This window comes from Ambystoma mexicanum, chromosome 4q, assembly GCF_040938575.1.
Source record: "Ambystoma mexicanum isolate Mex_15411 chromosome 4q, UKY_AmexF1_1, whole genome shotgun sequence".
In the NCBI taxonomy this organism is placed as follows: Eukaryota; Metazoa; Chordata; class Amphibia; order Caudata; family Ambystomatidae; genus Ambystoma; species Ambystoma mexicanum.
Genome location: NC_090928.1, coordinates 1,107,760,578 through 1,107,784,519, shown reverse-complemented (window position 1 = coordinate 1,107,784,519; position 23,942 = coordinate 1,107,760,578). Strand labels below are relative to the sequence as shown.

The window sequence follows — 23,942 nt, the reverse complement described above, 5'->3', positions numbered from 1 at the left end:
AGCTGCATGGATGGACACATATAAATAGATATGATAAAAAGGCCCTGAAAACACTTTGGCCAGCTGTCTCCTGCATGAGCTAATATATAATGCAATCATAATCATAAAGCAAGCGCTAGAGGTTAACTATAGTGTATGGTAGTTCAGAAGATCTGTAGATATACACAGTGGATGGAACGATTGATCACTACTTTGATTATTCTAGTTAGCTTTGCATAGTCATTATCTAAGAGAAAACAAAGAGACTAAGCAGAGTGGATGGCACAGCAAGCAGAGAACTGGGCAAACTAGGTAAAATATTGTAGATTGTGGTCATCTCACGTTCCGGGTAGCTGGTATAAAGCAACAGGGTGATAATGTAGAATGTTGAGGAGAATGGGATTGATCATGGGTTGAGTGCCAGTTACTGGGTTTACCATCTAAAACATTTGATTGTGTGGTCATGTGCATTTTCAGAAGTATTGATTTGTCAATATGATCCCCCAACCAAATTAAATACAGTTGACACTATGAGATTTAGATACTCTAACATAAACTTGACTGTAAAGCATGGGGAATATGCAGTGTTCTACAATATCAATACTGTAATGATACATTAAGTAACAACTTACATTTTAAGAATGGAATTGCATGAATGTCTTTTTAGAAAAATATAAAGTCAACACATACTGGTTTTTGCCAGACAGTATATAGAAAGCTTAATAAAAGTAACACTAAAAGTATCCTCCAGATTACTTCTGAGCTGCAATTATTTGAAAAAGAAAAAATAATTCTTACCTAGCACTCTCACACAAGCCTTTGGGACCTAAGAGTGTGGAGGGGATGATTACAGCTGCACTTTCTCTCTATCAGCGGGTGAAGAGAGCACAGAGGGGAAAGAGAGGTATGCAGGCCAACCTGTGCTTTCATTGAACAGGGCAACTTGGATAGCTAGCTTTGATACACAAGTGCCAATTTGATTAGCAAACCTACAGAATTGAATAGCAAATTGCTGTGCGACACTGCTTATTTTATGCCTCGCACAATGCAGCTAAACACAGGTTTTCTAATGGGAGGATATGAAAGGTTTTAAAGGAAGGTAAAAAAACTTGCCTGGAAAGGAATTTTGCCGGAATAACTGGCAGGCTGCCGCCGGACCCGAAATACTATTCCGCCTCCGTGATTGCCAGAATCACCGGGGTATTACAAGAAGCGGAAGAGTCATATAGGATATAGGGGATGGGGACAATGGAAACACTGGTTCCGTCTATGACGGAGCCGGTGTCTCCATTTCCGCCTGTAGGCGGGTGGCGTTACTCCCACCAGGTCAGACCTGGCGGAGTGACACCTCCTGCCTGCAGAACCTGGAATCAGCCAGTCTGGAAACAACGGTGGTGGCGGATTTACCGCCACCGTTGTTTCCGGACCGGCAGACTCTAAATAAGGCCCAAGGTTTCTTTAAAGTGCAGCATCAGAGACTAAGGGATCGATCATGCTGAGGACTCCTCAAGGGCTTTGAAGTGAAGGCTGAGAGGATTGCATCAGGAACATCTTTTAATGAACAAATTAGGTGAGGCAGAAGATCTAGCACAAAAAAAGAAACCTGGTTATCAGCCCTGCAATAATAAACGTGCAACTATGTGTCCACTGCTACACCAGTAAAACCAGCACACAGGTTGCAATCTTGCAAAATGTTACACAGAAATTACAAAATGTACATGGAAACCAACTTTAACAAGAGTCTGGCAGCCCCTCCACTGAGAAAGAATATAGTTTAAATAACCTCTTCTATAGAAGTTCTTCCATGCAAGAGGGTCACAACCAGGTTTTAGCTCACTGCACCTTTTGCAGAGGAGACGTATCCATTGGCATATCTGTCTAGTCCCACCCAAGGGCAGTCCAGCACCGAAATGCTAGAAAAGTCATCTGAACAAGGGTACATCTTGTTACTATTTCGGTAACAATTTACAAAGGGAGGAGATCTGGATCCAAGTGATCTTGACACAAAAGCTTTTACTTTGGCATTTCACAGATTAACCATAAACCCTTGTGGTACAGAAAGGAGGGCTGTAGATGCTGGTGTGAATCACCCTAGTTCCATGAGAAGGAATGGTGCACTTTAACACCAGCGATGATGAAGATTTACAGAGGTCTAAGGGAGAATTCTTAGAAATGCTCCTAGGGAACAGCCTGGAAGCTCTCAAAACACCTACAAATCGCATCCAGTAAACAGGTGAAAGCAGAGTGCAACATGACCACACGGCGTACACTGAAATGTCAGTAAAAGCCACACTAGAACCACATCAATATGCAATTTGCCCAACTGTGGTCATTGTAGCAATGCAGTAGAATGGAGAACGAAATATTGATAAGGGAACTGCAATTCTTCTATTCAACCCTTCTCTGGGTCCACACTGCCCAGAGACAAAATGCTCCACACTGTTTTTATGACTTCCTCGTGATCCTACCTACAATTGCAGAGCTGTACATTTCTTAACCTGTTCCCCCCGCCCCCCTTCATCCACTTGAAACAGGAAGGATGTAAAGTCTAAGTGCAACTGGTAACTGCTAACTCCAGACGAAACAGGAAGGTTCCTAGTTCATTGGATGAAGCGCTGGTCTCTCATGACTCAGTGCATTGTCCTTCCAGCTAGTAGGGGCCGTATAAAATGTTACAAAGGGCAAATAAGCACTAATGAAGATAAAAACGATGCCTTCTTATTATGATGTGTGGCAGATTACCAGTCAATCCAAACTAAAATCAGACATGTTAGGAATATGCAAAAGTTCTTTAGCTTATAGACATTTTATAAGGCTGCATTCAGCTATGAAAGGAGATTTTAAATTTGGAACAATTATCTAAACAGTATGGTTGCATAAAAGATACAATATTATACAAGCATCTCAATTACAGTAAGCCACAAATATTAACATTTTTACCTTGCAACTTTCTGCTTAGTTCAAGTTTTTCCTGTTCTAAGCGTCGTATTCGCCGCTCATAGGCTTCGGTTGCTAAGCTATCCTCCAATGTTCTTTGAACATTGGCATCAAGGTCCACAGACGTCGGCCGGGCCGTATCTCTCAGAGAGCTACGGTCGGAAAGGACACTGCAGAAAGGAGAAAAACAAATATGTCTAAACTTGATTACAAAAAGAAACTCTACAAGTTATGTTCACTTCCACAATTTATACACGGAAACTATCCTATAATACCACCGAGTTCCAGCAGCATTACTCTTTTTTCCTTAGATTTAATCAACAGCATCTTATCGACTGGTAACTATCATTCAATTGTAGATATTAACCAGAGAAATTAACAGATATATTCACATATTGATTTTGTCCTTGTTTCAATCTACATTTACTAAACCTTGGACATATGGATGTACATCTTATACAATTTTGTGACAAACGTCTAGTAAGTAACCTTCATTTATTAATTTAGTTCCAAACACGTCCTTTTCTATTAATGTCTTTCATTAAATAAGTGATCCTTTTGTTGTTGATTACAGCACTTTTGATATTTTTAAATTTTTCATGTCCAATCAATACCCTTTAAGGACGATTGTTGTCGCCAAGCAATTTCAGTTGTTCTTCCCATTGATTTTAAAATGTAAACCAACCAGGGAACAGCATACATTATTCAATCTACTGGCTGGAGTGTCCGTCAGCTCATTCATCTGTCCATCCTTCTATCTATCTTAAAGTATTCACAGCATGTGATAAATGTCTACATGTTTTGAAAAGACTGTCTTTAGAAAGTCTGCAGTTTGGCCGTGCACTTTTGGTAGACCTGAATTCGAGGACAACAATTTCTTCTGGCAGAATCCCTCATAACCCCCATCTCTTACCCCATGCTGCCACCCCCCTCAACCTCGCCCCGCTACCCTACATACACATCTACATATATATGTATTTGTAATTGGTCGATTCAACCAAAAGTGCCTGACCAAACTACAGACTTTAAACCACTGGATAATGTGATAGATAGCAGTTCCTATTTTTGAACGCTTTGTGGGAAGAAGATGAAAAAGGAGGTAGGTTGAATTACCTAAGAAAATGATGGAGCTGCTGCATTAGCATTTTCCATAATTTTTAAACTCACCAGTGCTATTACAAAAGAGGGCCAATCTTAGAAACATTAGTGCACCAACCACTAAAAAAGAGCATTCTGACCAGATCGGCAAGAGACAACAAACATCCCCAAACGCATTCAGTCTCACTGGACCTTATTTATGAGACACAACTTCGATCTCTATCTGCAAAGCAAGCCTGGGGTCCACAAATCAAGCAAACATTAGAACACCTTCTAGAGAACAGAACATATGAGGATGTGCTCTAACTAATGCTTCATATTTTTAAGTAATACCTTTGGTGGCATTTCAATCAAATACCTTGTTTTTTTCACCTACACCAACTTTGACAGGCTCTCCCTTTCATCGACAGCAGCCTCTATCATGTTAAGGTGGATCCCTTATTAGCTCAAAACCTGACTATATTAGTTCTTGCTACTCCGAGTACCATTCATGTCACATTGGGCGACTTCAATCCATTCAAAACGTTACTGTTCTTTACCGAGAGGAAAACCGACCCTGTATTGCAGTATGAACGTTATTGGCTACTTTGTCAAGAGGAGAATCCTTTTAAAATATGTTGCCTCGTGTTAAATTCTTATATTGCACGTCATCACCTTATCTCGCCACAATGTTTCACCTGTATCATCCTCTGAGAAATCTGCAGATTCTCTACTTTTAGAGATGCAGTGTTTTAATATGACAGAGGTTTCTGAACCCATGCCCCAAAGATCCCGAATGCAAGGCCCCTTGGAGATGTGATTCATTTTGAGGCTGCCTGCCTTTATAAAAGGCAGTAAAGACATTACATAGCCAATTAAGCCTTGTGTCAGTGGTTTGATGCTTTTTCTGAAAGGTAAATCAAATCAAATCACGCTGTAGCGTCTCTAAACAATTACCGAAGGAAGCCAACATTGTTGAAATAAGTAAAAAACAAAAGCATTCTGGACCAAGTTTCTAGACTCTATGTAACCCCCGTCTCAGAGCCCTACAGGTCGGGACTACTAGCCTTTCTTTAGGAGGTTAACAGGTTTCACTGCTCATGAAGAATGCACACACACATGCATACAAACACAACTTTGCCATCTAGCTGCACTTTATTTAGTGTAGTAATGTGTGCACTAATGTATTCAGGGGTCTTTTTAGAGTCAAAGTTGCGTTGAGTTACATGGGATGTTGATATATTGTCTGTTTGATGGTGGTAAAGGCTGCACAATGGGGCCCGCTTTGACAGAGGCCGCCGCTTAGACCCTTAGCATTCTGAGGTAAAATCCTAGCTGCCCCCTGCAGTAAAATGGATGAATGGCATTGTCCAGCAATGACTGGCACAGAATTGAAGAAAGAGACTGGAAAGAGAGAGGGAACCAACAAGGCAACACAGATGCCTTGGGGGCTCTGGCAGCCCTCCAAGGCATGGATGAGTGCCACACTGAGGCATCTCTGGTGGGGACTGGGTTAACTTAAATTGCTGTGCTGTGACAGCAAGTTGGCACAGGGAGGAAGATGGTGACTTGGGCTGCGTTTGGGGTGCAGCATGGGGGTACAATAAAGCAGAGGCGAACCCCTGGAGTCCCAGGACACTGAGCTGGGAGCAAGGACCGGGATGAAGAGTTGGAGCTGGGTTCCTAGATAGCGGAGATGGAAAGAGTTTGAGTATTCCGGGGTCCGTAGTGCTCGCGATCCGGGAACAGCCTGAGGGAGATGGGCCTGCAGGCCCTGCCGATAGCAAGGACAGGCAGATCCATCAGAGTGGTCCGCTGACCCTTTGGTGGCAGAGAGAGAGGCTTCAGCGCATCTCGAGCGAGGGTAAGGAAGATTTCCCATCATGACCCCAGAACCTGGCCTCCGGTGAAAGCGGATGGCTCAGAAAGGGAATGGAGGCAGATATAGTGTGGTGATCCTCCTGTCTGAGACTTAGCACATTCAACAAACGACAATTAGACTGGTGTCCCATGTTAAGTGCTCGCTAGCGTCTGCAGGAAGTTTCAATGCAGAGGGAGAGAGTGCATGCCTCCAGTAGGTGGAGGAGCAGCAGCTCATTGCGTGTGTCCCCTCGCACCTCTGCAGACAAAGGCATCGCTTAGGTGCGAGCTGCCACACAGCATGAGGTGTTCTCTCTAAGCCCATAGGAAAGTGCATGTGCACTCGGTGGGGCCCTAGAGGAGGAGTGTTATGGACAGTACGCTGCACAGTGGCGATCTGGGTCTCCCCAATTCAGCTGCCAGGATCAGATTAGTAAACTTGGCATTTATGAGTACTGGAGCACCAAACTTTCACAGTGTTAACACACTCATGCTTGGAACGTACTACTACACACATGTCATATAGGTTATAAATTGTACTTTCTTTGGTAAAGATGGGTGTTTGGCATCAAGCTTCCAGGAAGAGCACGATGGGCATGGTGGCTCCCCTCCCAGTTGGACGATATGGGCTTGATGATCAGTGAATTAGTTTACACATATTAGAGTAGCTTCATCAGCTGCAAGATCGGGGTGCAGGTGAGGCGTTTTATGAGTGGAAACAGATGCTGACAAAACCTGTGGTATGACATGCTTCAATTCCACAAACCAGTTGTCAAATGTACAGAAACAAAGCCTTGCAGCATTTGGTATATTTCAAGTGGAACCTGTATGCATGCCATTGGTTAATACCCCATTTGAAACGACAATGCAATAGATATCACACTTTGGGTCGAATAGACCATGTGAGTGTTGTGTGCTATTTCAGTGTTAGAAGGATTCACTGGAAAGGTCTGACGGTCACTCCAGTTACTGTTAAAGAACCTATGGAAGCACCTGACTCCTGTTAACCATATTCTTTTAAGCAGGCTACCCATTGTATTCCTACTGTCTTAGCTGATCTGGAGAGGGAGAATTATGTATATTGTTCACCTCCCCGGTCTGGGGGTGAGGGCCAGTAGCTAGCACAGGGAAAAAATAACATGGGCTCACACAAAAAAAAAAAATCAAGCAACGAGAGTCATGTTTTCATGGGGAAATTAAAATATGAATGTAATTCTATGCAGAAAGAGTAGAAGGGCTTCCATCTCCATTGTGGGTCTTGTTATTCAAATGTTTCCTTAAAGGGTGTCTAAGGTGGGGCACCTTTCCTTTGTTAGATTATCTGATCACATCAAGTGGTAGAAAACCTCCTTTGTTGCTAGAATTAGGGGTAAGTAAAGGTTTAGGGAGCAACAAATGATACACCAATATTTTGTGCAGGGCACCTCTGGTGTGGTACCTTGGCCTATCGAGGCAATTTAAATTTCCTGTGTTTTTCAGAAACCATATCCAACTTTGGATGCAAAATCAACTTGAAACTTCCAAGCAGATATCTGTAACAAAATATTATTTCTTTCGAGGGGAGAAGGTGCATCTCTTTTCTGAAGGTAAGGAAAGGAAAATGTAATTTTACATCTTCTAAATTAAACTGCAAAGGAGGTAGGGGAAAACAAATGAGTGAGCTGCCCCCTACAACAAAACATTTTACAAAGAAAGAAGCTCATTCACTGAAACTCAAAATCATTTGATTGCCAACACAATACAATTTATTGAACGCATCTCAGGCATTGCATTAGCCACAACTAGAGAATAGCCATTGTGGAGCACTAGAAGGAAGACTCTGACCAGAAGACATTCGGTTTACAATGCTTTTTTTATTTAACTTAAAGAAAATGCCTTATTGACCCGACTGCTAATAAAGAAGCTCCCTGTTAGGGAGAAATCTCAAGAATGTGCTAATTCCCTCCACCTTAAAGACCCCCAGCAACTTTCCTGGATATTGAGGACATGATTTTTTTAACCTGAAGAGAGTGTGACCCTTTTTTCCACTCTCGTGTATTTTAAGGTGATTTCTGAACTTTGTGTTTCTTTTGTTTGTGGAGTCTGACAAACTCCATAGGCATCTTTTACATTGTGTAACACAGCCCCTTCAGTGCAGTGGCACCGGGAAATCTTTCAGATTTCCCAAAGGTTTAAATACCTTATCTTGGAAGGAACATATTGACCACTTAGGATATATATTGCAGGCTCTTGAGCAGGCCAATCTGACCATAAAGGCAGGCAAATGTCAAATTGGGCAGAGTAAAGTGGTCTACCTTGGACACGAGGTAGGTGGAGGTGAGATAAGGCAATTGCCTAGCAAAGTACAAGCTGTACAAGACTGTACTTTGTATACCTACTACTCAAACCCAAGTGAGAGTCTTTTTAGGTCTTACAGGTTACTAAAGGAACTTCATTAAGAACTATGGGACCATAGTCTCTCCCTTGAATGTGGTGATCTCACCCAAATTCCCCAAAAAGGTCAGGTGGAATGAGGAATGCAATAAGGCAGTTGAAGGACTTAAGCAAGCCCTTTGTCAAGTTCCAGTCTTAAGAACTCCTGACTACAACCAATCCTTTATTGTACAGACAGATGCTTCCAATAAAGGTGCAGTTCTGAGTCAGCTGGATGAGAAAGGCAGTGAACACCCAAACTGCTTCATCAGTAGGAAACCTGAGACAAGGTGGGCAACCATAGAACGTGAATGTTTTGCCATTGTGTGGGCTCTGAAGAGGTTTAGGCCATACTTGTATAGGTCTACTTTTGTGATTCAAACTGACACCCAATCCTTGAGATGGTTAATGCAGATGAAGGGGGAAAATCCTAAATTGTTAAGATGATCAATCAGCCTACAGGGGTTGGATTTTACCATTGAACACAGGTCAGGGTTTAATCATCAAAATGCGGATGGTCTCTCCAGAAATTATGACCGACTGGAGTAAGGAGACTGATCCAGGGGTGGATTAAATCCTCGTGTCCCTTAGTCTGGGGGGGACGAGTGTTAGGGAGAATTCTCAGAAATGTGCTAATTCCCTCCACCTTAGAGACCCCCAGCAATTTTGCTGGATATTTTTAACCTGGAAAGAGTGAGACCCTTTTTTCCACTCTCTCATGTATTTTAATGTGATTTTGTACTCTGTGTTTCTTTTGGTTGTGGGGTCTGACAAACTCCATAGGCATCATATTTTACATTGTGTCACACAGCACCTTCAGTGCAGTGACACAGGGAAGTCTCTCAGATTTCCCAAAGGTTTAAATACCTTCTCTGGGATACACTACTGTTTCCCAGAGCAGTAAAGTGAAATTGACTTTACTTACATTTGTAACTTTCTAGACCCAGCACACACTATCTAACAATAGGGTGCTGGAGGGGTTACCTAGTATCCCCTTTGTATAGCTTCTCATGTAACAATTTTATGTTACCCTTTCCTCACTGAATGGCTGTTGGCAGAGGTTTTGTTTTATATACCGTGGCGTGCAATTACCACGGGCTGCGTTCGCAGCTGCAGTAAAGCACCCAAGGGTGCTATTTTTGTCAAAATGGCCCCGGTCGTCTTTTTTCGCCATTTCTTTGTGGAAAGGTCCTTCTTGAGATTTATTCTGTGCGCCAAACCAGGTTTGGTCCCATTGTTCACTTTGCCTTTGGCGGAATTAACGAGTGAAGGCCGCCTCTGGCTCCAGGGTGTCTGGGGTGGGCAGGAAGTGAGGGAGGTGCACAAAACTCCCTGTGCTTAGTCTCCTAGGAGACCCAAATGCACGCTGTAGTGATTGGCCGGCTGACTGTCCGGCAAGGACAGCCGCCCTGCTGGGTGACTGCCAGCTAGGTTGGAATGAATGGGAGAGATGCGTGTTTAAGAATATTTGCGGTCTCTTGTTTGTTCTAAGAAACTTTTCCTTTTATCAACTTATAACAGTTTTCTAAATGCAAACAGTAAGATATTAATGTCCCCAGCACCCTAGCTATTGAAGTCACCTGAGAGTGTAGGTTGTGTCTGTGGGTCATCCCAAAAGGGTCTTTACTGATTTGGAAACTAAGAGTGTATAGTACTGAAGTATATTTTTGTGTTACTTTTTATTTTGCTCCCATCTGAAGAAGGCTTATTTTAACTGACTGATAAATAAATTAAGAAATGTTTATTCAAGAAACCTTGCGTCTAAGTCTTTATTTGAATACTTGTCACTGTGAATCTCTGTATAACTCCCCTACAGCTCACATTGACCCCTCTTGAGATAAGCCTGGCTGCTCAACATGCTACCAAACTGTAGTACAAGCTTATACCAAAGGTTGAGTTTCCTATTACCTGTAGTCAGAGTTGTTGTAGTGCACCCCAAGGTTACTGCATACAAACCTTGCCAAACACTCCCTACCTACCAATCTAAATTAAAGGTGCTTGTCAATATCAGTGAAAATAATATCCTGGTGGGTACAGGAATCTCTCCTAGTGCCACATTTCTTTATCAGGGGATAGGTTTCTCGAGTCTATCAGTTCATGTCCATCTTTGTCAAAGTTCAACGAATAAGGAAAAGGGCTTTACCTCAGATATAACTATCCTGAATTCTCAAGTTCTAAAGAAAGTCAATTCTCTCAAAGATCATAGATTAAGCTGTCAAGGGTTTTGACCCATGTTGAATCAATAGACTGGGTGGATGTGGGGATGAGCTATCGCCGCCCACATTCACGCCAGAATAGGAGAACTGCGCAGTTGGCACGAAACCACGCCAAAGGTACAAACTTTTTGTGGGGGGTTCCACATCACCACTCTACTGTAAGGATGCCATCAAAACAATGTTAAGCAAGGGCCCTATACTATCAAGCAAAAGACCACTCTATTGAAATGCAGTAATTCAAGACAACTCAAAAATGGATGCAGTACCCACAAATTCCCCAAGGTGGCGCTAGCGGTCTAAACTCTGACAGGGAAGTGCAAGAGGGGCAGGGACTTCAAAGCTTGTTAGTTAATTGGAAATCTTAGCCACCTGCTGTCCCCAGAGGCCAAGAGGCTGGGAAACCTTAACACCTCAGAGATTCCACACCAGGAGGCAGGATATCACATGACCCTGTTGATTGATTGAGGAGAGACTTCCAGGCAGCCTGCTGGAGCCCACACAAAAGGCTCTTTCTGTTGAATGGGGTATGTTAATTTTGAGTGTTTCCTGTCAACAGCCCTCTGCCAGCAAGGAGAGACATGTGATCACTGACCCACCCAGACTCCTGGAGGCGGACCCAAACACTTGGGGGAGTTGAATTGCAACCAATATATATTTTATAGAAATAGTGATAACTCATTGTAACCAAATGACAGGAATGTACAACTTTGAGAGTCTTAGTTTGAAAAATGCCCTCACGATTTGAGTCCAAACTCCAATTTGTACCAGGTTCTGGGGCCAAACCCCGCTAATTATGATTATTGTAGACAATGTGTTTAAGCTAGAGACATGGAATGTTACTGGGATATATGTGGAAGGGAAATGTACCTTTGTATAATTTTTGATGAAAAACCCATGTTGCAAAACCCACTAAAATCGAAAATAAGTTGCCATTTTGAATGCAAGCTCCTAGAAACGCCAGAGTCGGGACAGGGACTATCTTTAGTAATATATGATGTGTGTATGTGATGTCAAACAACTGTGTACCTGGGAAATATGTATTTGGATAAGGAATAGATTTGTGGGCAAATTGACCAGGGGAGGATCCTCTGACCCATAAACAGACCTCATCACTCTGACTCACAACCCAATTCCCCCAATCATGGGAGAGGGGAGAATTGGGCCAATTACAAGTAGAGAGGGGCAGGCTCAGTTATGCCACGCACACACCCACTTCCAAAACACATAAAAAGAGACTGCTGGGACAGGTAGAGACATTCAATTCCATTTTCTGCGGGACGCTCTGCCGGGAGACTCCAGACTTCACATCCATCAATCTCCAAAGACCAGAACTTTACTTCAGAACTTAAAGCAAGGGCCTAAACCCACAAACTGAGAACTATTCTCAGCAGGCCTCAGCATCCTTAAAATCATCTGCAAACTATTCCACAGCCGGGCGAGCTGTCTGAATTGTTTTGCCAAGAACAACTGCCAGAGACCAGACCAGAGATCCAGAGAACCACAGGCCGCTGTATCCAGAGAGCTGACCCAGACCGCTGTGAGCAGAACCAGAGATCCAGACCGCTGTGAGCAGAACCGGTGCCTGATTGACCCGCCGAGCAGAGAGAACTGAAGTCCAGTCCAGTTGACCAGATCCGTGACGAGGCCCATTCATTTCAAAATTAGGAGTGAGTATCCGCCAGAACTGTGCAGAACCCAATCTCTTAGTTAAAATAATCTAATTCAAGCTATTTTAACCTAATTAGAACAGCCTCCTAGAAATTGTGTCATCTGTCATTTTTAAAGCTGCACAAATGTCACCTGTCAATGCTGCAGCTGCAAGGTGTCACCTGTCATTTTGAGTTTTACTTTAAATCTGAAAATCTACCTTTATTAAATCATCCGTATCTCCGGAACCGTTTGTGCTAGGAACGAGATTCTCGGCTTTCCAACGCACCTAGAACCGACTTCCTACTCCCTATACTTTTTCCGTAATCGCGAGACACGCACTCGCGAAATTTACTGCGATTTGCGATTTGGCCCGATTTCTTCATCTGTAGAAATCGGCAGCTTTTTGCTTCTCTTTGCTAAAATTCATTTGCAATCTGCTAATCATTCATAGAGTATTGTTAAAGTGAGCCTGAACTAATATAAAGTAGCCATCACCTAACCTGAACCTCTAGAGGGAATTAAAAGCAATTTTAGCACTTTTTCACTTCCTTGCAAACCACAGTAAAGTAATTTGCCTGTGTTTCAAACTCCTACCTGTTTTCTCTAAGCTTGCTGGGGGAGCTGGAACTGTGTATTGCATTATAAAGTGTGATTTGTTGGGATTCCTGAAGACTGTGTGCTCTCCTTCCATTTCTTGTATTGCATGGGGGGGGGATGAATTGTCAAAAGAAAAAGTGATCATATTACCTTTTGCTAAAATCATAACAAGTTATTTCTGTACTGCATTTTATTCCACCTTGCATTTCCTTGAAACCATCAAGCATTTTCAGCTACCTCATCCTCTACACTACTCCTAAGTAACCAAATCAGTGTATCCCTGTAACATTATCCTTTGTTGATCACAGTCATATTCTGAAGTGTGATATCAGTTATCAATTTATTTATACAAGTGTGATATATATATATATATATATATATATATATAGTTTAAATTTTCAAATAAACCTTTTAATTTGCAAAACAAACCTACTTCTTGGCTCAGTGGGGTCAGGGGGATTCTAAGAGGGGGGTGTTATACAAGGGTTGTCATCCAGAGTACTGAACTGGACATAAAAATACATCAATAAGGGTTTTCCTCAGCATCCCAGACTAGGCATTGGCTTAGCTGTAGTGTTGATTGAATATCGCTTACAAAGCGATGTATCCTTAATCTTCCTCCATCTGAACACAAAAGTCTAGTCTGCTTTCCCTTTTGGCTAATTCTTGCTCCTGGCTCCCTTGGCTCTCTTGTTCCCAGATTCTCATTCAATCCATAGGGAAATGCATATGTCCTCCAGGGTCATCTTTCTCCTGGTTTCTGTTTGGGCCTTTGAGCTGTTTGGATGATTCTAAGGCTCAGGTGTTCAAGGCTCTAGTAACTGCTCTTATTATATGTGTCTAGTTCCCCTTCTAGGCTGGGTTGCCCCTCATACAGTTTGGTACTGTGTGTTATTTCTCCCCTCGACTGGGTTTGGTCTCTGTGACCCACTCCCCCCGACTGCCAGAAACCCGTGTACCTTCTCTACAGCAGGTTCTACTTGCGCATGGTGGCTCATATCCCCTGATGCTACCGTTCTTCATGTCTCGTCAGCATCCTCTCTGGTATGCCAGCGGGAGCGTTTCCTTACTTACAGCCTAGGTCCTCGATCTTTGGTTTTTAGTGGTACGAGTGGGGGACTCGTTCCCCTTTCACTCACCGGGTTCAGTGGTGTTTCTTGGGCTCCAAGCCAGGGTCAGCTCCGCTTGACCTTGCCAATTCCGCACAACATTGTGCCTCGTCAGCTAAGTTTCTGTCCTTCTTGGGCTTCTCTGCTTGAGTTCCTCCAGGTTTCCGCCTGGACCTCCTTCTGGGTCCTTCTTCACACTACAGCAGGCTTTGCCTCCCAATGACATCAGAGGCTTGCCTCTGCGAATCATCTCGCCTCCGTTCAAATGAGCAAGTACTCAATTGCGTGTAAATTACGAACCCCCTAAATGGAGGCTCATTGAGGTTGTTGTGGAAACGGTGCAAATTGTTGATAATGCGCGCAAATAATATGCCTGGCCTCTCTTCAATTCAAAAAGGAAAAGTTTGGAAGTATTGAGTATTCACCTGTGCAAACATAAGAAGTATGGGAAAAACAGCAGAGGATCTACATAGCAGTGTACAACATTTAGAAGAACAATAGAAAAGGACATTACTTTATACGTACCAGTTGCTTGTATATGTAAAACCAACAAAAGGAAGATGATGGCCAGAAAACGTGGTTTGTGATGGTGGGGGCATCGTCTCCTACAATTCAACAGAATGTTTGTTAGGAAACAGTTTACAAAAAGAAACTTTCTAAATGATACATTTTGGTAAACATGGGAGACAAAGCAGTGAAGAACAAGAAACATTGCTTAAGGTGTTAGAACCTGCCCAGATGTGACTCATAAATATTTGCTAGTAAACACTTAAAAAATCCGGTCTGCGAATATTCGTTGGTCACTCTTGAACTGGTGAATTAATTGCAATAAGCTTGGAAACCAAAGTAAAAGACTTACTTAACATCTTTAGTGTGGCTGGAATTCCTGCCCCAGAGCTGGATGCTGAGGAGATGAATATCCATGTCATTGACAATCCACACAGAACGCTTAGGACATTGAACTCCACGTCCTAATGATCTGAGTGGTTAAGATGCACACGTTATTTACCTGCAATCCAAGCTCCCCAACATGGACATCATCTTCACATTCATAAACACTGAAAGCTCAACCTATGGTCTGGATATCACAACCCGTAATTGCAATATATTGACGCAGGTAGATATACATTTTTTTTTCAGCCATATTGGAAAGAGAAGTGGGTTATGGTGCACACCGTCTTCATCACAGCTTCATCCAATGTTCCGCCAGAGTTGTGGCTTATTTATGGACATGAGAAAAGCTTAAAAACTGATGTAAATTTAAATTATTTCTCATCGGAACTACCAGAAGACCTCCAGAGAAGCAGTCTTTCTATTGGTCTAGGCACTTGAAATTACACAAATAAAAAACGAGTGCAACAGATAAGCAGTGTTGCACTGTGCGGTTGTGACAGGGGAATAAGTAGCACAGGCCACAAAGAGCTGCTTTCTCCCAACTTCCATTTCTGATTTGTTGACAAAACAAGATTCTGATGTTTTTAAGCACTACTCAAAGTGTCAACAAGCTACCAACCCCTTTGCCAAATTGTACCCATGAAGATGGCCAGTCCTCCACTGCAAAAGTGCCTGTTTTAAAGGAAACAACCAGGCTAGAGCATTCTAAAAACTTTGGCAAAGAAGCAGAATTAAATAGACATCTTGGAAATCAATCCTTCGAAAACAAACATTAGCAAAGCCAACAGGTTTGGCTCTTGTGTGGGCATGGGAGAGGTATTTGCCAGGCACTGTCATAACGGCACTAACTGACAACTGATCATAAGATGGTAACAGCTGGAAAATGGTGTGATTACCTGGGCACATGAAAAGCATTGCCTTACAAATGCCTATCTAATGTCTACACACAAGCCAAAACTGTTGGCTTTGTCATTGCTTGTGTAAGCCTTTTCTCACTTAACCTGCTGCATAGCGGGCTCTATAGTACATGGATAGGCGCATAGAAGATGAATGATTGTTGCAAGAAGCGCCCGGTGCTTTAAAGTGCTAATGCAGAGCTACAGCACCCAAGGAAAGCGATGTGATAGGAAACCTTTTTGAAGCAACTGTGTGATATGCAGGAGACGGCTACACTGCCACTGTAGTGGCATACCCGAGTTCTTTCTATAGGTGTGGCTGTCACTCGTGTGACCCTGGGCAAAAATGCAGCAACTAAAGCAAGGCAACATCCTACAGCAATATCATACTATTTGCTCCTCCTCGCCACTCTTCCACATACTAAAACGCTTCTCTCACTCCCAACTACTACAACATTGCTGCTTTTTTATCCCCTTTTACATTTTAGCAGGTCCACCTCCCGACGTTGTAAGAGCATGACTGCCTTAAGCCGTGATTAACCACAAGTGTGCTCTGTGATTGTACTGAGGATTTAACCCTTATTAAACAAATAGTGAACCATGATCTTCCATATGCCCTAAAGTGGTTTCCTGGGGGAGGTTGATGACTCACTTTTACCAGCTTATGGGTCGCCAGGCAAAGCTACCTAGCTTTCACAACTCTTGTAAGATATCACGGCTAGTTTTAAAGACAAATACAATTAATAGTTCGCTACCCGGTCTCCCTTTTATTGATTTGTGTCAATAACTAGAGATATCACTTTGATATACAAGCCTACAATGTTGAAGGCATTCTTGCTACATCAAATGTCCCTGTGCTGTGTATTGTTTGAAGGATCTTGATTCACAGGTTTGTCAGTGATGAGGTGATTGAAGCGGGGTTAGATTTTATGGACTGTTGTAATGTTATGTTAATGGGATTTATAACACAGCTGCCATTTGCATAGTCGCCAGACTCTTCGGCAGATCTCAAAGAAGGGGGTGGGGGGGCAGTGAGGAGAGATAGGGTGATTTTATCACCTTAGACAGGCTTCAGGGAGTAGGTTGATGGCGGCTATTGCCTTCACCATGGGTGTAAGGCATTCTCTGCATTGGTAGTCCAATATACTTTAAATCCTGTTCTTGGCTATTTAGTGTTTTAGGGCTTCCTTTGTTCAGGGAAACCACAAGGTGACATTAAAATGGCCTTTCTGGCTGGACCAAAATGGCACTGCACGCGGAGTAGACATGCAGAGTGCTCCGGCACCCAGGCCTGGTAGAAAGCGGATCTTGAGCCCAAACAAGCAGGAGAAGATGGAGGAAGGGGTAGATCTGGCTACCCGTCCTCGGATGAAGGTTTCATTACAGAGGAAAATCCCCAAAAAGCCAGAGAGAAATGGTGATTGCCCGACACAGGAGTGAACACCGAAAGGATAAGGGGGCTGCAGCCACGGGAGCAAAGCAAACCCGCAGCAAATGATGGCGGGGCTTGGCTCTGCGGCGGAGAGGTGAAATGGGGGTCGAGGAGATCCCCCATTGTGGGGCCGTACCCCTGATGTCGATCAGCGTGGGAGGAACAGGAGGAGATGTGGAGAACATGGAGCTCTCCGCACATGAAAGTAAGAGGTCGTTGTGAGGCATGAGCAGGGTAGCGACGTAAGCTCGGACGCCAGGACTCAGCTGGAGTAAACTGGAATTGTTGTCCCATACAGTCCAAAGGCTCTGAGTACATGCGCTCAAAGGTGAGGTGCCCAGATCAAGCAAAGGAGGCCCCAGTCAGGTCGGTGGTGCAGGGAGGAGTGACTAGAGCCAGTGCAGTCCTGAGGAAACGCCATGGAGGAAATGGAAGCGAGCTGAAGAGAGCAGTGCAGGTGAGCGAGATAGGAAGCAGATGAAATTAATGAATGCCGAGGAGCAAATCTAAGGAAGCTTCCTCCCCATCGGCATGTCGCGATGGACCACCAACTGAGCCCTCTACAGAGGTGTTGGGGAACGTAGGAGGGACAGGGGGGGTAACCACATTTGCTTTATTCAAGATCTTAACCACAAACAGACTAGAGATGGCTAGGTCTAGGGCATCCAAGTGAGCCCTTTTGTGGACCAAACAACTGTATTATGCCAAGGCAAGTAAGGTGGATAGTTTACTTGCCAAGTTTCTAAGGGCCCAAAGTGGGGGAGGGGGCAGAAATATTAAGAAGCTTACCGATGTGAAAGATAGGAATATCACTCAATTGTATGACATTGCTAGGCAGATGACCAGGTATTATAGATTGCTGTGTAGGCCAGACAGCTCTGGAGATCGTGAACAATTGGGTTATCTCACATTGGTCACTATGCCAAGGGTAGGCAGGGAGGACAGGGAAAGGTTAGAGTAGAAAATAACTGAGGATGAGATAAGTCAGGTTATGAAACGTCTCCCCATCAACAAGGTGTTGGGACAAGACAGGTTCCCAGCTCTTTTGGAAATTGGAAATCCTTAACCTCTCCCTGCATGAGGAGGCGCTTCAGAATGCAAGGAATAACTCACCTTTTGTCGGGGCTACAGGGGATATTAAATACTTGGGGTCCTAATGACCAAAACGATTGGGGACATGAACACGGCTAATTACCTAGCCATTTTGAATAAAATAAAAGCTGGTGTCTCCAGGTAGTCGTTCCCCCCCTTACCCCCAAAGAGCTCATGGTTAGGAAGTGTAACGTCAATAAAGATGGTGGTGTTGCCCAGGGTCCTTTTTTCCCAGGCCCTACCAGTATTGGTACCACCCCCTTTTTCTAACTAAATTACAGAAACTAACGAAACAATTTATAGGGGTGGGGTGGGACCAAGAGAGGCTCGAAAACTTCATATGACTCCAAGGGACAGGCAAGGGCTAGCCCTTGCCTGACTTTAGGGCGTACTACGAGACAGAGCAGATAAAGGTGGTTAAAGAATGGTTCAGTGGGTATGAGGGGAAAACATGGCCGGGAATGGATGGGGCAGTGGTAGTCCAACCATTGGGTAATGTGCTGTGGCTCCCCAAAAGTGACCAACCTAGAAGCATGTATGAAAGACAGATTACAGAGTTAGTATGGGACATCTGGGATCAACTGATCAGACACTATGGCATTTCCTCATTCCCGTACCCATTCACAAGCTTTTCGGGAATCCACAGGTTTCCCGGAATGGAACAGGAGGCCTTCACTGCATGGAGAGAAGCAGGTTGCAAAAGAATATATGGGGTAGGGGGGTGGGGAGGGGCGAGAGCGTAATGTTCGATCTTTCGGTGACTGTAAGTAGGCATTTGGACTAACGGAAAAGGAATGACTGAGATATTACCAGTTGAGGTACCGGGCTTTCAGCTCAGCCACTAAAGAGGCAGCGCTGAGGGAGAATACATCCTTCGAGAAATACCTCTTGACTCACTTAGAGGCGAAAGGGCTGATACCGGCTATATATGAATTGCTCCTGGAGGGCAAACCAAAAGAGGACTGGGCATATATGGTCAAGGGGCAGGAGGACATGAATCAAGAGATTACCAAAGACCTTTGGAAGAGTGTCACTAAGCTCACATGTAACCCAGACAAGAGAAATGTGATACAAGGTTATGATGCGCTGGCATGACATTCCGGTAAAGCTACATAAGACAGCCACGTACATCTCAGACTGATGTTGGCAAGGCTGTAATGGACGGAGAGACTGGTTACACATATGGTGGAACTGGCTGAAAACAGTGGGTTTTTTGGGGGGGAGATACATGAAGCCATGAAGACCATTCACGCAAGCCTCTAAGAGGCCTTGCTGGGAGCCTGATTACTGGCTCTAAGGGGCCCGTCTGATAAGCCATGTAGGAAGGCGATAGCAACCATGTTAATTGTTGCACAGTTGGCAATTGACCAAGGATTAATGGGGTTGGTTACTGCCACCCTTCATGATTGGGTTCAGAAAATATTGAGTCTGGTAGCATTGAGTGGATGACTCGGATAAAACAATATGACATTGTGGGATTCCGCAGCAAATGGGGTCCAGTATTAGCATATGTGAAGGATTAATTTGGGGCTTGAATATGTCGGTAAAGATGCAAGCTATCCCCCGATGGGAATGGGTAAGGCTTTTGCCCCGAGCTGATTGGTGGACTGGCCTTTGGTCAGTCCTCTTGGTTTAAGATTATTAAGCGTTTAGCCAGGCCCAGCTTTCTCTCTTGCTGCTTTGTTCCTCTAATTTGGAGTTGTTAGGTCTGTCTATGTTTGGAAGGGGTTTTCTTGGGTTTATCAACCTTTTTTGCCATTTTAAAGCTGTCATTTGGGAAAACCTGCTGGGTGGAGTGGCTTGGGCATATTCCTGATGGGATTTTTTAACTCTAGAGGTACACAGTCGGCCTTCCTGAAGGCTCCTGTTGGCCCTCCACATCTGAATTTGTTCCTTTTCCCCAAGGGGAGCCGCCCCCATTGAGGCGAGGGAGGTGAGTCAGCTCCACAAGACCCTCCCTGGGGGTTTGGGTAAGCAGGATCTCAATGTGAATGACTCCCCCTTTGGGGACAAGGACTCCTCGGATACAAGAAGGACCCCTGCGAAATCTGTACTCTACACCTATATGGGGGCCACATCTTATAATTAGAAGCACATTACCCCTCATTACAGAGACTTCTTTAAAAACACAGAAGTACTCAGTTTGAAGAGGAGATTCTATGACGCTAATCCGAATAGCACAAGAGTAGACGTGCAGAGCGGCCACTGCAGTGCAGAACAAATGCAGCCTGGAGGCAGGACCATGAGGAGGACGTGGTAGGTCCAGAGCCCACAAACCGTTGCCAAATCCAGCAATGCCAGGGGCGGGAGAACCACCGTTGTGAGATCTCCTAATTGTTGAAGATCTTCAGGGCTGTCTGGCCTATACAGCGATCTATAATACCTGGCCATCCGCCCAGCAATGTCATCCAATCGAGTGATGTCCCTACCTTTCACATCGATAAGCTTCTTTACATTTCTGACCCCCCCCTTGGGCCCTTAGATACTTGGCAAGTAGGCTGATAAGGCAGCCAAAGCAGGAAGCAGTAACGCAGCAGGTGGAGACGAACACTGAAGACATCAGAATCACTGAACTCCCTGGCAGAAGGACAGTGAGAAAACATGTATGCGGGCAGCACAGGAAGAAAGGTGGTGGGCGGTTGAATGGTGCGAGGAAGCAAAAACTCAGTCGCCAGCTAGTAAACCGTGAATAAACTAAGTAAGGACCAAAGTGTTTAGAAGGATAAATAAATGACAGTCAAATTCATTGGAGAATCTACTTTAGACAAAGTAGTGCTGCATATCCACTCGAAGATTGTGTACGACCTTATCCTGCGGAATGCTGAGGAGTTATACTATCTTGGTTTTTTAATAAAAGAGATCAACACGATAGGTCACTGAAGGAAATTTAATTTGCAAAAAGGTCAAAGAATGTGGAGAACTAGATACAATCTATGCTACAACAAAATGCTCAAAAAATACATTTGAAAACAAGATCTCTCCGAAAAAGGATTTAGACGACCTAGGATTGGATTGCGAAAATCTCACTGAGTTAGTGAAATTGAAAAAGCCGTTTAGAGTCACCATAGAAACTCAGGATGGTGGAAAAAGCTCAAATAAAACAACAGAAGAAATCCAGCGAAAGGGGGCCATTGAAGATAGGTAGTTTTGGGTTGTTGGAGCACTACATGCTAAAAACGACAGTTAATATAAGGAGGATAACAGTGGAAGAGCTACAATCTTGGGCACATGGAATATCCGTGGCTTTTCACATTTAACTCAGAAGTCAACTAAACTACTGGAGCCACTAGATATAATTTTCTACCAGGAAACATGGCTGGTTGAGCCTCCTCTAGTAGAAGGTTTCGATCTTGCCTTTAATCCAGCAATATCTCAAGTGAGAATCCGCCCCATGTCTGGAATGCTCACCATGGTCAAAAGAAAAAGTGGTTTGCGAATCAGCAGTACCACTAACCCATCTCCCTATGTCCAGGTAACAACAGTTATGAACAACTGTAATGTGGAAACTCAAACAGAAGACACATAATATAAATATCTACTGGCAACATAAAGCTGTTGGAGAGTTGGAATTCTTTGACCATGTATTTGATCTTGTGGATAACATAACAGACAAAGAAGATAATGCCACCATCATAGTGTGTGGAGACTTTAATATGGATCTTCTAATGATAGATAAGAAGGAATCAAAAGAGAAACGCAATGATAATTTACAAAAAACTCTCGGTCAAGAACTTGATGTTAGAAGTAGGGACATCCTCAACGGAAAAATAACAGGTGATATTCCAGCGCAAATAACATGGGAAAATCTATTTTGGATTACTTTATAACTTCTAATGGTATGACAAAGAACCTCTGCGGGATGAAGGTCATCAAAACAACTTTAAGTGACCACAATCTAATAACCATCTCATTTAATACAGACCCACAAAAGAACTTACGAAATGGAATCAAAAGATTGAAGTGGAACAAGGAGGAAATCGGCTGAGAATGAGTAGTGAGAAAATAAAAAATCTCACAGCCGCACTGAATATATTGGATTCTGAAAAAGATGGTACAAAGATTGAATATGATGTCCTCCTACAAATATATAAAACTCAATCTAATCAAAACATGAAAAATCGGGTGAAGAAACCCGTATATGACCCTGAAGTGGTTAGTAAAAAAAGGGACTTGACAAAGCAGCTATGAGCCCTAGAAGTCACCAACTTAATAAGATCTGAGAAGGATAAATAAAATGCAATATAAGAACTGGTTGAAATATCATAAATCTGCAATGGAACGAAATTACGCAGAAGCTATGATGTCATGTTTGGGCCAAAGAAACTCAAGGGACTTCTGGGCAGCAATCAACTAGCTAGAGCACTGCAGAATACAAGCCTCTGTAATTTGGTTACAGAGGATTTGTGGATCGCCCATTATACTGCGCTTTTCCAGAAAAAGAATTGTGCTAAAATATCTGAAGTGTTGAGTGAACGTCCTTGGAAGCTCTGCATAGAGAGAGATGACATCTGTACTAATATTAAGAAACTAAGCACGTTGAGCGCCCCGAGCCCGATGGCTTAACGAACTACATCCTAAAACAAAATCCGGAGGAATGGGCTGACTTTTGCCACAATCTGTTTAAGATGGTATTAAACGTGGGAAGAATACCGAAGACCTGGAAAAGAGCCATAATTGTCCCCATTTTCAAAAAAGGCTTGAGGTTAGAACCAAACAACTACAGACCCATTACACTACCGGATGTCGTGGGAAAACTCTTCGCCAGCCAGCTGTTGAATCAACTAACAACTTGGATCAATAAGTCTGGAGTGGCGGATCTGAGGCAAACCGGCTTTGTCAAAGGGGTGGGCTGCAGCCTTAATTTATTAATTCTGAATACCTTGAAAATGGAGGCGATAAGGAAAAAAACATCTATCTACATTGCATTTATTGATCTGGCTCACGCCTTCGATGGGTGGATCGAGAGATGTTGTGGAATATGACAAGGAAAGGCAGTCCACTCAGTTTTGTTTCTGCAATAAAGGCTCTCTATACGAAGACATCTGCCAAGTGCGCCTAGATCAGAGAGGGCATATAACAGCACTGATCACTGATACCAACTACTCGTGGTGTTAAGCAGGGCTGCCCCTTAGGAGCCACGCTTTTCAACTTCTTCATATCAGATGTTGGTGAAGCTCTGATGAATGTAAACTTCTTCCCTCCAAAGATCAACGAAGAACACATTAATATGATCTTATACGCAGATGACATCGTGATTCTAGACTTAACGCGAAATATGGGACATTTTCGATGCTTCCAGTCATATGCTTCTACAGAAACAAAATAATTCCAGCACTCACATATGGAGCATAGACTCTGTTTGGAATTGATCAAGAGTTTTGGTCAAGATGCGAACAAGTGTTATGGCGAAGAACTCTCAACTTGCCCAAAGGCTTTCCAACAGCATGTATGAGGCACAAGTTAAGTTTATCGTCTATGAACGTGATTGTCATATGGAATTCGCTAACTCTCTTACAGAAAAATTGTGGGAGATGATAATATCGCACAATTTTGTATTCTAAAAAATCCAAATGAGCAATCGACTGAAGGCCTCTTGAGTGCATGGAAAGCATCCCGTGAGACTATTCTAAACCAGCTACACATGGATAAAGAAACTCTTGTGCAGAACCCAAATGCAGCTATAACAAAAAATTGGAGCACAAGACTGGATTGACACCTATCATAAGAGAAGACAAGACAAAAGAATGAAAAATGCCCAGTCGGAATCAAAAAAATTAAATGAACTCCCTAA

General features: G+C 43.4%; 1 protein-coding gene across 2 annotated transcripts in view; it reads right to left on the bottom strand.

Moving 5' to 3' along the window:
- Positions 1-23,942, bottom strand: part of CDC42BPA (CDC42 binding protein kinase alpha) — a 1,600,792-nt gene that overhangs the window by 980,544 nt on the left and 596,306 nt on the right. For both annotated transcript variants that reach the window (XM_069608679.1, XM_069608678.1), the window contains exons 9-10: positions 14,363-14,442; positions 2,920-3,086 (exon numbers count right to left, since the gene is read on the bottom strand). In XM_069608679.1, the coding sequence (XP_069464780.1) occupies positions 2,920-3,086; positions 14,363-14,442 (247 nt within the window). The remainder of the gene's footprint in view (positions 1-2,919; positions 3,087-14,362; positions 14,443-23,942) is intronic.